The sequence below is a fragment of the Triturus cristatus genome, chromosome 3_1 (assembly GCF_964204655.1).
Source record: "Triturus cristatus chromosome 3_1, aTriCri1.1, whole genome shotgun sequence".
Taxonomy (NCBI): Eukaryota; Metazoa; Chordata; class Amphibia; order Caudata; family Salamandridae; genus Triturus; species Triturus cristatus.
The window spans coordinates 207,540,532-207,557,582 of NC_140583.1; the positions used below are offsets into that span (position 1 = coordinate 207,540,532).

The 17,051-nt window shown below is 48.5% G+C and overlaps 2 protein-coding genes across 4 annotated transcripts in view; one reads left to right on the plus strand and one right to left on the minus strand.

Moving 5' to 3' along the window:
* Positions 1–10,381, minus strand: part of LOC146859932 (uncharacterized) — a 253,741-nt gene extending 243,360 nt beyond the window's left edge. Inside the window, exon 1 of one of the 3 annotated variants that reach the window (XM_085643675.1) lies at positions 10,183–10,381. In XM_085643675.1, coding sequence (XP_085499801.1) covers positions 10,183–10,206 — 24 coding nt within the window. In that variant the 5' untranslated portion in view covers positions 10,207–10,381. The remainder of the gene's footprint in view (positions 1–10,182) is intronic. The other 2 variants (XM_085643673.1, XM_085643674.1) reach the window with 2 other exon arrangements.
* A 64-nt stretch (positions 10,382–10,445) lies between these two features.
* The window catches only part of LOC146859934 (gamma-secretase subunit Aph-1b-like), a 125,769-nt gene continuing 119,163 nt past the window's right edge, over positions 10,446–17,051 (plus strand). The window contains exon 1 of the mRNA XM_085643676.1: positions 10,446–10,912. Coding sequence (XP_085499802.1) covers positions 10,800–10,912 — 113 coding nt within the window. The 5' untranslated portion in view covers positions 10,446–10,799. The remainder of the gene's footprint in view (positions 10,913–17,051) is intronic.

The window sequence follows — 17,051 nt, forward strand, 5'->3', positions numbered from 1 at the left end:
AAACCTTGGGTGGTTGCATGGGAATGCCCATGCTCCACCCTTGGTACGCCCTCCCATGGCGCAAAGTAATGTAACGCAGCGCTAAAAGCTTTGCATTACTTTTCCGTTATTTCCAGGCACCGATCTCGACATCTGAACAGATCAGGCAGATGGTTGATGCAGGAGGCAATGAAGCACTTGTGCTGCTTGACCTCTCCATTGCATTCGATACTGTTAATCACAAAAAATTACTGGAATGCCTTGACGGGATAGGCATAAAAAGAAAAGCTCTGACCTTACTCGGATCATTTTTGTCTGGTCGAGAACAGTTCGTAGCTCTTTCCGAATTCAAATCACCCAATTTTACACTGCCTTGTGGGGTAACCTAGGGTTCATCATTAAGCCCCACCCTTTTTGCGCTGCTCAAGGAAAACGACCTCTTGGAATCACTCTGGACTTTTCACACACTCATGCTTGTGTTTTTTTTCTGCATTATTTTAATTGGTCTTTGCGTGTGTCTTTCTAAAAAGACAGCAGGCAATTGGGCAAAGGCGGCTACATGTCCCACCTCTCCCAGTAAATGTATCCGCCTACGGCTTGTGATTACGAGCAGGGGCGCAATCTGTTCGGAGTCATGTCACCATCTGTTTTTAATTAGCGCGTTCGCCGCTCTGCCGTGCTCACTCGCCCACGCTTCTGTCTTGCGCCATTCTTTTTCACCAACCCTCCCTTCACATGCCACATGCACACGCACAGCCCTGCCAATGCTCTGTTTGCAATGAGAAACTTGTGCATTCGCTGTCATGCTAGGCCCATTGCTGTGGACTTGTAGAAGGAGGAGGAAGGCAGCAGAATCGTGTTTTGACAGTGGCAGTCGAGGCAGAGGTAGCGAGGCCTCTGCTTACACACATGGCTCCTGGTTTTCTCTACTGTGCTCGCTTTCTGATTTGGTACTAATATTACATAATGCAATCTTAACTTTAAGGTAAGCACCCTATTACTTATGTTTGACCTCACAACCGCAGGTTCGAAACCCAGCACGTGTGCTCAGCCTTTCATCCTACTAAAGGCAGATGAACTAATTAACATTGATTTGGTTGGCAATAAACATCTGTTACTCGGCACCAGGATGCAGCATACTCCAGACCCGCCTTCACTTGCACACTGGGATAACTCACTTTCGCCTCCTTTCAATTCAGCTCCTGATTTTCTACACTGTGCTTGCTTTCTAATTTGGTACTGATTTGGTACTGGCATTATATAATAGGACGTCACAAAAATTGAGTTTATGCCGTTCCTCTGTAGTAGAGTCAATAAAGTCAAAGAGAAGGCTGGATCCAACTAAGTCCACAATGTGTCAATGGTTGGGAATCCATATGTTGGATTATAGTACCCTCACACACCCTTTCAGGTGTCATGCTTCATCATATGGGCTGCTCCTCGTCGGGTCGGCAGTGCAATACCCAATGGGCTCCCCAAAAAGGGGCGCTTTGTCGGGATTGGGAGTACCTAGTAGGAATTCATTTTTATTCTGGGGGTCTCCAATCCTTTAGCATAGGACACTCTAACACGAGACATTACACTCGGGTGAGTACCTTGCTCACACGTTTTTAATCAGGGTAGGAGACCCCCCAGAATAAAAATTAATTCCTGCTAGGTACTCCCAATCCTGTTTTAAACCACTACTACATATCTATACTATTCTGGCCCCACACCCGCACTTCACCATACAGCAGTTGGATAGAAGATCTCCGACAAAGCGCCCCTTTTTAGGGAGTCTGTTGGGTATTGCACTGCCGACCCGACGAGGAGCAGCCCATATGATGAAGCATGACACCTGAAAGGGTGTGTGAGGGTACTATAATCCAACATATGGATTCCCAACCATTGACACATTGTGGACTTAGTTGGATCCAGCCTTCTCTTTGACTTTACTGACTCTACTACAGAGGAACGGCATAAACTCCATTTTTGTGACGTCTGCATCTGGGACCCTTGTTTATGCTGGACCTCCTACTCCCCTGCGAGTGGCAAAAGCCCCCCTGTCCCTCTCTTTTTGTACCATTATATAATAGGAGCCAGCTGCGGTGGCGCGCGGGCTGCCATCTGTTTTGGGTCAGGTTTTATTTCCAGACCGTGCCACTTTCATTAAAAGGCGCGTCCCCTCCACCCCACCTCCCAAGAGTGTGCTTTAATTTTCTCTAAAACACACAGGAACAGAAACTAAATCAATTAAAGTGACATCTTACTTTTCAGCTGAATCGTCAGCATCGTCTAATGAGCGGGCCTTGGCCAACAAGCCTACACTGGAAGGCAACAAGCAGCTGCTACAGTAGTTAAAGCTCTTTAAGACCACTCATGTCTTGGGGAGGAAGGGAACGATCCTCGTGGGGTTTCAGTAAAAAGCTACATTGTGATTCTTAACCATTTGTTGAACGGATGATCATGCTTCTGGTTAAACAAAACAGAAGAATGTTAGCAATCAGCATTTTACACTAAGTGTTGTGGAGAAAAACCAAACAACTAGAGCAGGTAGGCACAGCGTAACTCTACAGAGTGCATCTTTTCGCTCTCCCACTTCAGAAATCTACAAGCGCTTCTCCTTTCATTCCTTTTTATTTTTTGCATTATGAAGCGAAAATGAAGGTATCAAAGCACTTTACATAAGTACTAGTTCCATTACAGAAATCTTCCCGGTGGGTGACAATATGCTGCATGGCTAAACACTTATAAGGTCCCAAAGGCTAGACCTATTGGCTATGCCAATGCTTGTTAATATCTATGTTGCCCCCCTGGCACAGTTGATTCGATCCCTGGGTTTCTCAGCGATTTCCTTTGCTGACGATATCCAAATTGTGGTGTTTACAAGTACTCCTTCGGACACGGCCTCAGAGTTTTATACCTGTCTTTGCCAAGTCGATGAGTGGATGGACACCAACTGTCTAAAGTTAAATTTCAACAAAACTGAGGTTCTGGCCACCGGAACTGGGTCTTTGCTCATTCCAACAAGTAAGTGAAAAACCTAGGAATCACTTTTGACTCCAAGCTCACATTTGAAGGCCATGTGAACAATGTCACCTCTGTATCCTTTTAAACATTAAAATTACTTAGGAAAATCTTTCCATTCATACCTGTCAATCTACGCAAGCTTGGAATATCTGCTCTGGTCCTGTCCAGAGCCGACTACTGAAATGGCCTTTTTGTCAACCTCAGGACAAAATGTCTAACTAAACTGCAGATTGTGCAAAATGCTGCAGCGCACATTTTGCTGGATATTCCTAAGCACAAATCTGCCACGGCTGCATTAAGAGATTTACACAGGCTACCAGTGAAAAGACGCATTGAGTTCAAAGCTCTCTGCATAGCATTTAAAACAGTCCATGATATAGGACCAACCTTTTTCAAGTAGAATTTCCAATGTTATGTTCCTACTCGACATCTACGCTCGGTCCATTCTCATTACCTGGTGATTCACAGGTTCAACAAAAGCTCCTAGGGTGGCAGAAGCTTCCCGGTTGGCACCACCAGACTTTGGAACTCCCTTCCCCAGATAATTAAGGGTGAAACACAATTGTTGGCCTTCAGGAAAGCTTTAAAAACATGCCTGTTTAATCTCTGAACTCTTAACTAGACTTCACGGCATAGTCACTCGAAGAGCTAGCGCCTTGACACCTCCGGGTAAATGTTTGCGCTTTATTAAAAAAAAAAATCATTTCATTAATGGGATGGCACAAGCAGTCCCGTAGGGCAGGGCAACGTAGAGTCCAACTGGGTTGTCCAGTCCATGCCACCTCCAGAGCCTTGTGCTTCTTACTATTTAACTCTCCTGCAATAAGGCCTCCTGTTTAGCCTTCTTGACTCATAGTATGACAAGTCCTGACTCCAGGTACAGCCAGTACAAGCGGTCCGATGCAGGATCCGCCACTCCCCTATTTCCGTCACACAGGGTGGCACGATCAGTCTCAGCGCTGCATACACACATATGCCGAGGCCCTTCCAGGGGGATCTTGGCGAGGAGGGGAAGAAAAATAAGCATTGGCATAGCCAATAGGTCTCGCTTTTGGGGTGTTATAGATATTTTGACAGAGCTATTGGCTTTGTTAACGTTTTTAATGTGTTGTAGAGCATTGTGAATGTTGTGCAGGACACACAGCTGTGCATTGTGCAGAGATGTCAAAGGTAGCACGCACCACAGCTGCGCAGAAGTGTAAAAGGAAGCACGCACCATGGTGCTGAAAAAACGTGAATGTTAAAAGGTGCGGTCAATTTTTAAGCTGTGTACTGTGCAATGGGAGAAAGGAAGTACGCACCACAGCTGTGCACTGTAGAGAAATGTCAAAGGTAGCACGCACCACAGCTGCGCGGAGGCATTATTTAGCAGCCAGTGCCAGCAAGCACGCACAAAAAGAAAGTGTTAATAATTAAGTGCCCAAGTGCGCACCGGCAGACACCGGCTCAAATTAAACCACCAGCAGGGGCCTGCGTTACGCCCCTACATCGAGCGAGCACCAAGAGCCTGGACTACTACACACACACAAACAAACTCAAAGGAACTGCAATACAAGGGACGCCTGGTATGCAGCGGATGATCTGTAGGCGTCCTGTAGAGTGAAATGTGCTGACTTTCTGAACTGTCCCCATATGCAGGCCTCCCACGGAAAACTCTTTATTTAACAATAGTCCCAAAAACAAAACATGTTTTAATGCTCTGTGTCCTTTATTTTGTATAGTAGACACCTTGTTGGATGTTTGGATGGTTATGGCATATCCATATAATTAGTGTAGCTGAACAATAAAACAACTGTTGCAGCGTGGGCCTGTTAAGGGTATTAACGTTCCTGCAGATTAACAGAGCCTAAACACTTACGTCTGTTGCACCAATCTCGGGGAGGAAACAGTGGTAGGGAGAGAGGGGAATAGTGAAGGGGGAGGTGAGGAGCCAATAAAGGGAGATAAATTGCAGCGATAAGAAAAAATACACAGACTGTTTACTGTAGAGCCGTCTGTTGGAAATGTGGGAGGGGTGGTGGGTCAGCCTCCTGTTACAGTGGCAGTACTGGTGGGCTTCCTGTCTGGGCAGCACAGGGGCACAAATGTTGCTGCTGATGATTTAAAAACGAAGAAATAGTGTAATAAAGGGCAATAATGTCAATGCCAAAGTTGCCAGGAATAATACAAATTAATAATATTATCATACTATCACAGCAGCTTGTGGCGGAGGAGTTTGTCCCTCGACCGGGGTGGAGAGGACGCACCTTGTAAGGAAAGCTGCAAGGTCCAGCGCCTTGGAGCTTCTGTCAGGGCGTTTTATAATCCAGCTTATGGCGGTGGGGGTCTGTCCCTCAGCCGGGGTGGAGGGGACGCTCCTTGTAAGAAAAGCTGCGAGGTCCAGTGAGTTCACAAATGCTAACATTGGAAACCTGGGCATCTGTGTGTGAAATGTGTTAATTAAACAGAAAACGAGAGAACCGCATGGGTGTGATGGAGGGGGCACGTGCAGTGGGGTGAAGGAAACACGCACAACAGCTGTGCACTGTGCAGTGGGGTGAAATGAAGCACGCACCACAGCTGTGCAATGTGCAATAAGGTGAAAGGCAGCACGCACCACAGCTGTGCACTGGGGTGCAAGGAGGCACACACCACAGATCTGCACTTTGCAGTGTTGTCAAAGGAAGCACCCGCCACTACTGTGTAGTGGGGTGAAAGGAAGCACTCACCACTGCTGTGTACTGTGCAATGGGGGGGAAAGGAAACACGCACCACATTACATTGTGTAGAGATGTCCAAGGTAGCATGCAGCACAGCTGCGCAGAGATGTGAAAGGAAGCACGCACACCAGTGATGAAAAAACACAAATGTTAAAAGGTGCGGTCCATTTTGAAGCTGTGTACTTTGCAATGTGGGAAAGGAAGCACGCACCACAGCTGTGTACTGTGCAGAGATGTCAAAGGTAGCACGCACCACAGCTGCGCAGAGGTGTGAAAGGAAGCGCGCACCACGGCGCTGAAAAAACGCGAGTGTTAAAAGGTGCGGTCAATTTTAAAGCTGTGTACTGTGCAATGGGGGGAAAGGAAGCACGCACCACAGCTCTGCACTGTGCAGAGATATGAAAGGTAGCTCGCATCACAGCTGCGCAGAGGCATTATTTAGCAGCCGGTGCAAGCAAGCACACACAAAAAGCAAGTGCTAATAATTAAGTGCCCATGTGCGCACCGGCAGACATCGGCTCGAATTAAGCCCCCAGCAAGGGCCTGCGTTACGTCCCTGGATTGAGCGAGCACCAAAAGCAATATGGGGGAAAGGAAACACTCACCACAGCTGTGCAGAGGTGTAAAAGGAAGCACACACCACAGTGATGAAAAAACGCTAATGTGAAAAGGTGCGGTCAATTTTTAAGATGGTACAGAAAAAGAGCCGAGTATAGAGGCCAACTACAGAGTACAGCAAATGTCTTGACAATAACATACTAATACAAAGATAATGGTGCAGGAAGAGAGTGCTGACATAGATGAAATGTGAGTGCTGGAAAAAAAGCGCACACTCTTGTGGCGGTGGGGTCGGTCCCTTGGAGGGGACGCGCCTTGTTAGTGTCTTATTATCATGAATGCGAGTGCTGGAAAAGAAGCGCGCACTTGTGGCTGTGAGGTCTGTCCCTTGCCGGGGTGGAGGGGACGCGCCTTGTAAGGAAAGCTGAAAGGTCTTGAAATGGTCCACAACAGATGGCACGCTGCGCGCCGCCACTCGCTCCCGACAGCTAAACGCTGCGGGAGTAAACATTTTCAGAAAAGGTGGCCAATTGCGTGCTTTCATTTTTGAAAGCCACAGGGAAAGGCCAATAGCATGTGTAGAAAATTGAACACCACATGCACAAGTTTGCAGAAAGTCTGAAGTGATTCCAAGAGACCTTCTCCTAGAGCAGCACATGCGCGCTGCGCTAGGCTCGACCTAAAAACGACTCCTATTCCTTTCTTCCCTCTATTTAGTTCAAGTTCCGCTTACGTCTCCGCCCTGTGCACAGTATATGCCTCTACATAACTTCCATGCTTCTCACAGTAAGTGGCAGCCTTCACCGAGATCTCAGTCTCTGGCATCTGCATGCCCAGATAGTTCCACTTATGACTGTTATGGAAATGCTTCTAGCATCTGCCTTCTCGTGGGGGCTATTATAATATGGTTCTAGCAGAGAGGGGGGGGGAGAGATAGATGAGGGGCCGACCTCTCTGAATGGCCTCCCGTCCGCAAGTCCGTCAACGTATGTAAGGCTTAGTGGTCTTACTCAGTGTGGCACGTAAGGCGGCAAGTCGTTCTATGGAGTGGATGGGAGGGAATCGCTAGTCAGATTAGCCGGCGGGGAAGGCAGCGTCTGTTGGCTGCCGGACCTCGCTCCCTCGATAGTACTCGTGTTGGTGGTTCGGCATCTCCAGTCTCACAAAGGGCCGCATGCTTCGGTTCCACACGTCTGACAGTCTGGTCAGACCCAAGTTGAATTTAGGGCCAATGGGCTGAGCCTCAGTGCCCCAATGGGTGTCGGCAGTCCGGGGCATCTTCAGCAGCTGCTGTGCCGCATGTCCCCATCGGCGCACAGGAATGCCTCTTCTCAATCCCAGGCTGCATCCTAATCCGCCCAGGCCCAGGAAGGTGCCGTTCTCCAGCCGGCTCACACAGGCAGCAGTGAACTCGGAAATGGGTCCCCTGCATCCATACAGGATGCTGCAACTCAGTGGTAACCGAACAAGGGTCAATCAGGCAAGGACGGCGGCAGGCAACCATGGATCCGGGGGTCTCTCGACTGAGCGATCTTAGAATCCGTCCGCCATCTTGTCCTGGCTGGCCACCTGCCATCCCTCCCCGACCAGAGTTAGAGTTGCCTTCTCTCGCTCTGTCCCACTTAATACTAAACATGGGGTATGAAACCTTATGAAGTCAGGCAAGATGGACTCCTTACTAATATGTTTTACAAGACAATTGCATGTGTCATTCTGCAGTGAAAATAGCATTGGTGAGATGGAGGTTCATGAGGGAAGTAAAGATGGATTTGCACCCTTAAAGCGGCTTGAAATGTTTGTGTGTCCTTGGAAATCCTGGCCTAACTCTGATGTAGTCCCCTAGAGCCCTAGCGTAGGAAGATGATCCAAACCAGTGCTGTTTACAGTGAGGGCCTTGGCTGGTACTGGAGAGTGAGGCCAAAATTGGCACTACAAGGTGAGGGTACAGTGCAGCCACTGCCTACTAATGGCCATGGGCACTGTGAGGTGAGGGACTCCTGGGATGAACACAATATAGACCCCTAGGAGTCTAGAATGGTACGTAGAGAGCTGATTGAGTGCCGTGTGAGGGCTATGGCTGGTACTGAATAGTGAAGGTCCAATGCTGGCAGTGCATGCTCAATGCCATGAGCTGGCAATACATGCTGAGGGCACTGTGCTTGCACTAATGTGTAAGGACACGGTTCTAAACCTCCATGCTAAAGACCCAGTGCGCGCACACCCCGGTGATGGTCTAGGTTTGACACTGTAGTGTAAGGGTCCAGTGCAGGTGTTGCATGCCAAGGGTATCCCTGAAGTGGCAGTAGCAGCACAACACTGGTTGTGCTTCTGGTAAAGTGACGGCATACCACTGGTCCTTTTGGGGGTGAGCAGGCAGGGGCTAGTCATGTCGCTGCTTCACTCGCCTGCATGCCGCAGTGCTGGTCCTGTGTTCATCGGCCCATGGGCCGAAAAACAAAAGCTGAAATGGGGCACATATGGCTTGTAGTAATACCAAGCGTGCCATCAACTGCAGACAGCAAGCTGTGTGCAGAGTGCCAGAATTGTCTGAGAAATGTATCAGCCAATCTTAGGTTGGCTCACATAGAGTGGTCTCAGTACAGTGTGGCGAATGGATGGTTTATACAACCACACAGATTGGCTGCACATCTGGAAATAAAATCTTTTTACTCCGGGATTCTATAAATTAGGTGGTCAAGGTGTGGAAGTCCAGCAGAAGAGAGATGGTGTCACGGAGAGCAAAATCATGAAAGGCGGAGTCTAAGAGTCAACTTATACATTCCCCCTCCCCCCAAAAAAAGAAACTCTGCCACAATGAATCTGGTACCAAGGACAAATGTGACAGTAAATCTGTTCTGGCATACTTAATCAGTCACAAACAGCCTAAATTTTTTAAAATCTTACAAGGTCATGGCACCTGATACAGAAATGAAATCTTTGTGTTCTCAGTAATGTCCAGGGTATAATGATAATGGTAAGTTTACTATGGTGTTTAGTGCACATGCTTAAGAGAGCTGCATATTGTCTAGTCACAAGTTTGACTCATCATAAAGTAGCATATAAGGTTAATGTACCTGCCGCAAAGCACAGCGTGTGACATGCATATCATAGATTTGTATTTTATGTGGATAGCTCAGTGGGTTACTGCTCTTGTCACAGAAATCTTTTTGTTGCTTGGAGCTCATAGGTTACACTTTTTCTAATATAGCACGGCCACTTTTGAACCAGTATCAAGGAATGCTTGCAAACTGCAAGGCATAGCTTTAGAACCTTAGTTTATTTTTCTCAATCTTTATTCTACGGATGTTGTGAAAAAATAGTTTGTTTCGGTAGTAATAAAGTCGTATTAGTTCAGACAACCACAACCACCGTTTTATGCCTTAAATCTTGAGTTTGTGTTGCTCCAGGCCAAGCACTCATCATATATAATGCCTACGATTAAGAATATGTGACTCCTACACCTTGTAACCCTCATTGTCTTACATAACATTTCTTGTACACTGATTTACACACTTGTATGGCACATTGTGTCTGTATGTGTGTGATGTAACGCATTCTGACATTAGCCATTAGGATGAATAGAGCCATAAAAGAAATTAAATTTAAAAAATGCATTTGTAAGTGGTATTCAAATGATTACTAATGCTTATTACTCGTACAGTCCAAGACAGCTCACATTCTCACAGCGCATGTATATTTCTCACATACAGATGTTGATCAAAGTCAAAAACGTTCCTCCAAATCAGAGTCTCTTAAAGTATTGCGAAGTTGACAAGCTAAGTGCCTTTGTTTTCCTTCATGACATCTTAATATTAGTGTCCTCTGCTGACTCGCTCATTTTACACATTCAACATGTTATTGTCTTTATGTATTTGTAATTGTTGTGTCCATTCAGGGAATGGAAGTACATCCTCTGCCCACCTAGGTCACCCCTCACCTTCTTTGAGTTCTGCGCAGACATGCTTTCCCTCTCTTTCACTGGACCACCCAGGACCAATATCTGCGTCTGCGTTGCTTTTGAGGTAAAGCGTACTACGGGTCATCGGGTTATACCGGGAATACACTGAGCTATCTGCTTCACAATACTTCTTTTACAGCAAGGCACTTCCGCGAGTCACACGTCACATGCGCAGTCCATGTGATACGGACCACTCGCGCATGCGCACAAAGAGTCAAGAACAATCGTGGCATGGGTAGCCAGTTTAGGGCGCATGCGCAGTCAGCATTCACTACCGATGGTGTAGGCTGCAGAGACATAGCGAAGCTGAGGACTTGTTATGAACGTACTGAGTTAAAAATAATTTAGAATGTATCCACCAAAGTTAAAAAGCTTCAGCATAGTGGCAACTATGCTTATAGCTACAATGTGGATTGGGTTCACAGCTCAGCTGGCCGACGGCTCTGCCAGTGTCCTGCGGGATCTATAGCACTGCCTCTTCCTGTCGGTGTCACGAGCACTTCCGTGTATCAAAAGCAGTTCTGTTCAGTGCTTCCACCAAACCTTTGCTGCTATTGTATCCTGGTCCTACCTCTCTCTGCCTTTTCGTCTCGACAATGACGGTCTCCGTGTTCTTCGGCTGCACCTTCATCGCCTTCGGACCGGCACTTTCTCTGTACATCCTGACCATCGCCACGGACCCCCTCCGCATCATCTTCCTGATAGCCGGGTGAGAAGGCGACCCTATGGCGATGGCTGGTGTGGAGGAGGAGGAAGGGGGGGGGGGAGGAGGAAGGGGGGGGGGAGGGGGAAGGGCTGGAAAGCGAGTGAGGGATGTAAGAGAGGAGTTAGTCTGTAAAAGGCAGAGTGGTAGATTTATTTAAAAAAAATACCGGATGCCCCTGATTTGAACGTATGCAATACTGGTTCAGCTGGTGGCGATTCCCGGCTTGGGGACCTGAATTTGAAGGCTGCAGATATGCCGGGGAGGCCTGAAGCGTGAGCCCCCGCAGGTGGGCTGTGGAGAGAACTTTGTGTGCATGTAGTGGCTCCTGGCGACGGGGGTACCATAGAGGGGCACAACTGGTGGGGTTACAGAAGTGAAAGTAGCGGTGGCCTTCCCCCCCCAGAGCGGAATGCATTGAAGTGCCCCCCTCTACGACCTTGCTCCCTGCTGGTGCTCTACGTGCAGGGTGGGGCAAGCTAGCTGGGAACTGCACTGCCGCTGTGGACTGGACTTGGGGACAAGTGGGAGAAGTACCCGGATTGTCAGTGAGGTACTTCTGGGTGACCCCTGTGCTCTTTTACCCTCTGGACTGGCGGCCCCATGCTGACGAGGGGGAGCCCACCTCTTCTTGTTGGGCTGTTTGCTGTGGATTTGGCGTGTACATAATAAGTTACAGTGTGATCGCTTCGGTCAAAGTGGGAGTGCTTTGCTGTATAATCAGTAGTCTGTAATAACATCAGATCGATCCCACCGACTACATTTTTATGTAGCGCTTACTACGCTTGACGAGGCATCGAAGCCCTTGTGCCTCTGTGTTTTGAACAATTCCAGCACCCTTCGATGTTTAAAGATGTTGTGGTGCGGGATAGCTGCGGCCCCAGGCGCTCTCAGCAGGGTCTTCGGAGGCAAGCCGGCAGTGCCCTTCACGACCTTGGAGTGCGCATGGAGACCTTACAGCTTGGCACAGGTGAGAGGTCTCGGTGTCATAGGTTAGGGGTAGTGACAGGAGTCCTGAGGCAAGTAATGCTATGAGGCCGGGAAAGTAAATGTCATCCACCATTGCTGCAGGACGGTGAGGAGCTCCAGGAGGGCGCTCCGAGGCTGAGGATTGCTCAAGCGAGCTGAAATCCTTGTTTGGCCTTGCATCCCGTACATCGGACCCCCAAGCCGATATCGGAACATTCGACCCATTCTAGGGAACCTATCTGAATGAGGACTCGCTGTCAGTGGCCGGGACGCTTCAAGAAGGGACCGGAGAGGTGCACCGGCTGGTCGTTGGTTTTCGCCGCATCCCTGGATTGATGGTGATGACTGCGACTCAAGGTGAGGCTGGGCCTTTGTCTTCGAGTGTGGCCCAGGTGGCACTGTCGATGGGTGAGGGCTCGCCTGGCTGGAGTGTCCGACGAGACTTGGTCCAGGTGCGGACCTGGAGTTTCGCTTGAGGTTCTTGCCCAGGCTTGAGGGGCTGAGGCCTGCACTGCACCCTCACCCCCCCCCCCCCCCCTGAAGGCACAGCAGATACTTTAAAATCATGGTTGGTGGGGCCCTGACCTCTTGTGATTTAGGAGATGCACTGCTATAAATGTTTTACACTGCAGTTAATATGGCACTTTAAAGTTTAGTGTATATACTGCATATAATTGTATGATAACTACCACCCTGCCTTATGCTTGATTCCGGACTGTGCCTCTGCATTTCTTCATTGGCCTGAGTCCTGATTGTATCTCAGAATTTCTACCGTTCAACCATGTGCCCACCTTACACCACCCGGAACTCAAATCTTGTGCGCTACGGAGCCAACTCCTGGTCCATTAACTACCCAGACAAATTGACCAGTAATGCAAAAAAGAACTTCAAGCATAGTACTCTAAAACAACACCTGGAAACACTCATTGTAGATAACTACCACACAGCGTCCAACGGCAACACGAAAACTAACTTAATTTTCTACACAAATCGCCCAGGTAAATGGAAAACCACCTTCTCTCTTCACCTTCAAATCGCCAGGTCAGTAATCATTCCCTATGGTGAAAAAATCTCCACTACCATCTCCCTGACCTTCAAAGGGGAACTCACCATCTCAATCTACAGAACTGGAACCATTCTCATGCAGGCCGCCGACCCACACCTCACCACTATTGACCGCCACTTCCCCACACTTCTTTCCTCGTTAACTCAACTGAGCCATCAAACCATATCTCCCCAACCCACCTTCACCCTTACTAATAACGTGGAACTGACCCAATCTCCCTGCCCTGAAGAACCTCTCTTCAACTTGTGGACATCCACCATCACTCACTATAATCACACTACCCCTATCATTACTCTCTGCCGCCAAACACCCACAACTATTACATCTACTGAGCACACCAAGAACAACAAACTCACAATTAACAAACACCACAAGACCGATCTAGATCTTGACAGCTCGGACTCTAACCTCTGTCCTCCCACGACCGAAATCCCCACAGGCACTCTCCGCTCGACCCCTGATAATCTGTACCCTCCCCCCACAAACAACCTCTTTCTCCAACACACACCCTTTTCCCCCGACCCTTACTTCCCCCATGTCCAACGTCATCTCCAATCCTGTGGTCACTCTCCCCCTTTCTACCACTGCACACTCCCCCTCCGATGTCCCACATCCACAGACACAACCGGTCTCCACCTATTACCTCACTGACAACCACCGTGACATCCCCATGGCCAACGTCGTCACCAATCCTATAAACTCTTTCCCCCCTATTATCACTACACGCTCCCCCTCGGCCGTCGCACACCCACATACACAACCTGCCTCCACCGCTAATCTCATTGACATTCCCCGGAACTCTGACTTCTTGCCTAGAATTTATCTCCCTCCTCACTTGGACAGTAGACCCTCTACTCCTCCTTTGAACTCCTTGAATGGGAGCATTACTAATCCGGCTCCCCGCGTCCAACCTCTCCCCTCTCCTAATCCAACTGATTCCATCCAATCCCCGACCCCTATCCACTCTCCCTCCAAAAACCCAAGTCATTCTCGGCCCCTGCCTAAAACCTTAAACTTTTTCAGCTCAATAGCACAGCAACTGAACAGAATGGAGCTGAAAATTAACTCCCTTGCTGCTGATTTCCTATACTTACAACAAGATCTTCTCAACCGGACCAAGCCGCCGTGCTCCCTCTCCCCGGGTAGATTTCCTCCCACCCCACTCAATACGGCTCCCTTGGCCCCACAGTGCACCCCTCGTCCCTCCAGTCCGTCAGCGAGTCAGGCACCTCGACCCAACCAGGATCGCCAACCCTTTTCGATACCTAAACCTGATGAGATCAACGACTCTTACCTCGCTTTGAGCCAGAAGTCAGCCCCTTTCCCCATCCCTGTTATTATCGGCACTAACAGAATCCCTAAAAATGTCCACTCGCCTAGACCTCCTGCTCAATACTCTTCTATCCACCTTACTTCCCCCATCATCGAGGCTCCCCGTCCTCTCTCTTGCATGCTCCTCAACTGCAGATCAGCAGTACAACACGCCACAGACATTGCTGAATCTCTACTCGCTGAAGAAATTGACATAGCTTTCCTCACTGAATCCTGGCTCAATGTCCACTCCACCCCCATTCTTGACATTCTCACCCCCCCAGGATACACCATCATCAGACAAGACAGACCGATCAAAACGGGGGGAAGACTAGCCATCATCCACAAGGCAGGAATACAGATTACCAAACTTAAACCTGCAGAATACCTATCGTTTGAATACCTGGGTGTCGAACTCGCTGCCAAGGGCACCACGCCCATCAAATTCCACACCATCTACCAACCTCCTGGAGAGTGTACCCTTTTCCCCGAAGAACTAACAGACCTAATATCACGGTTCTCCATGACAGACACTAAAGACGTGTTCCTGGGTGACCTCAATATTCACTGGAACGACCCAGAAGACTCCACTGCCCAGAACCTATCCAACCTACTTGAAATATATAACCTCAAACAGCTCTGCAATAAACCAACTCACATCAAAGGTGCAACACTGGATGCGATCATTACCATCAATGATCTGGTCTCTCACAGAGCGATTTCTCCCATTGACTGGTCCGACCACCACCTCATTCTGTTCAAGATTGATGCACTTGTCTTCCACCAACCTATTTGTGATGACAAACCTAAAAACTGATCCAGAATTATCAAAGCAATCCCTTTATCCGAACTTGAATCCAGGATTCATGCCCATCTTCAACTCCAACCCTCATCATCGGTGGCTGTTGACCTCACTACACACTTTAACTAAAAAATGACAGAGGTTCTAGACCAAGTAGCTCCTCTCAAACTCAAACAATTGAGACAAACCAAATCTAAACCCTGGTTTAATGTGGATCTGAATGAGGAAAGGCGTCAACTCAGACAAACGGAAAGGTTTTGGAGACTAAGCCCCTCTACCTTACACCTAGCGCAACTTAGATCTGCTCGGCAAGCATACAAAAAACACATTTTCAGTGAAAAGGCGTCTTTCTTCCGCAGCCAACTAGATCTGGCGAAAAACAGACCGAGAGAACTCTTCAACATTGTCAAAAGCCAAACTAACTGCACTCCTTCTCAAGAAATCAAAGCCACCAATGAGCGTTGTGAAGAAATTGCCACCTTCTTCACTAATAAAGTCTCGAAAATTGATCAATCCGTCATCCAAACCTCTAACTCTCCTTCCCTCTTAACTTGCCCCACTCTAACCACCCCTGATCATTCAGAAAGAGTTCTTACCAAGGACAATCCGCTCTGCCTCCAGCTAAAAAACAATGCGCATTGGTCCGACTTTGAGCTAATGTCAAAAAATGAGGTTTTCAGTATAATTTCTAACCTAAAACCTTCCTCCCACACTATGGACCCCATCCCATCTACAATCCTAAAATAACTTAACCACACCATTTCCCCTTTCTGGACAAAAATCATCAGCGCCTCTCTCACCTCAGGCTGTGTCCCAGACTCCCTTCAACTTGGACAAATCACACCCATTCTCAAAAAACCAGGGGCCGACACTAATAATCTCAACAACCTCAGACCTATCTCCAACCTCCCATTCCTTGCAAAAACATTGGAGAAATGCGTTCTCCACCAACTCAACAAACACATTGATGAGTTTAACCTCCTCGACACCTTTCAATCAGCATTCAGGAAAGGCTGTAGCACGGAAATAGCTATGCTCAACGTCTCTGACGATATTCACAAGACTTTAGATGGTGATGCCTGCCTACTCATCCTCATTAACCTATCTGCGGCATTCAACACAATAAATCATCCAGCGCTTCTGGAGACCTTGTCGAAGCGCTACCGCATCAATGGCACTGTACTAAAATGGTTCACCTCCTTCCTTCAACACCGCTTGCAACAAATTAAAATCAACTCCTGTCTCTCGAAGACAACTGTCACGGGGTCGACGGGACAGACGGAACCAGATTGGAAGGTGATTGTCGTTCTCGTCCACAGGGATGGGACGGGCCCTTTAAGGACGATCCGGACCCGTCTGAGGTGGAGTTCGCCCCCGTGACGTCAGCCTTCGCCAGCCTATCCCACGCATCGGTAGTGGAGAAAGAGGTGGATGCGGAAGACGCCGGCGCGAAAACCTGGAGTGAAGACGGAGAAGCGAAGAGGGAGAGAGGGAGAGAAGCAGAAAGAAGAAGCGGTTGTCGGCCAGAGGAGGTATCGACTGGCAAAGAGCTTTGTGGGAGCCCAGTGGAGGGAGAGCCAGGAGGCCAACGACAACACTCATCGCCCCGCCACGCTTCAGGAGAAGCGTGGCTAAATCAGGTAAGGAGGAAACTCCGGGGACTTCTATACACCACGGGAGGGAACGGGTAGCTGCAAGCGGGTGGTCACATTGTGTTGCGGTGACCTTAACTCTCCCTTTTGGCTGGGGTACAAGGACTGCCGCCCTTCCTACATCTTTTGGTTTACACATGGTGACGGCCAGTGCATGTTTGCAATACCCACACTTCCCTTCCCCTTAACGGTAAATAGACCGGAGGACACTCGACTAAATCCCGTTCTCATCTTTCTTTTGGGGCTGAGCCTGATGACCTAGGAGACGAGCCGGGGACTCTGACGAGAAGAGGAACGTCGATGCCCTTCGTACTCAACCTGGTGTTGCTGTCTGGCCTTATATCT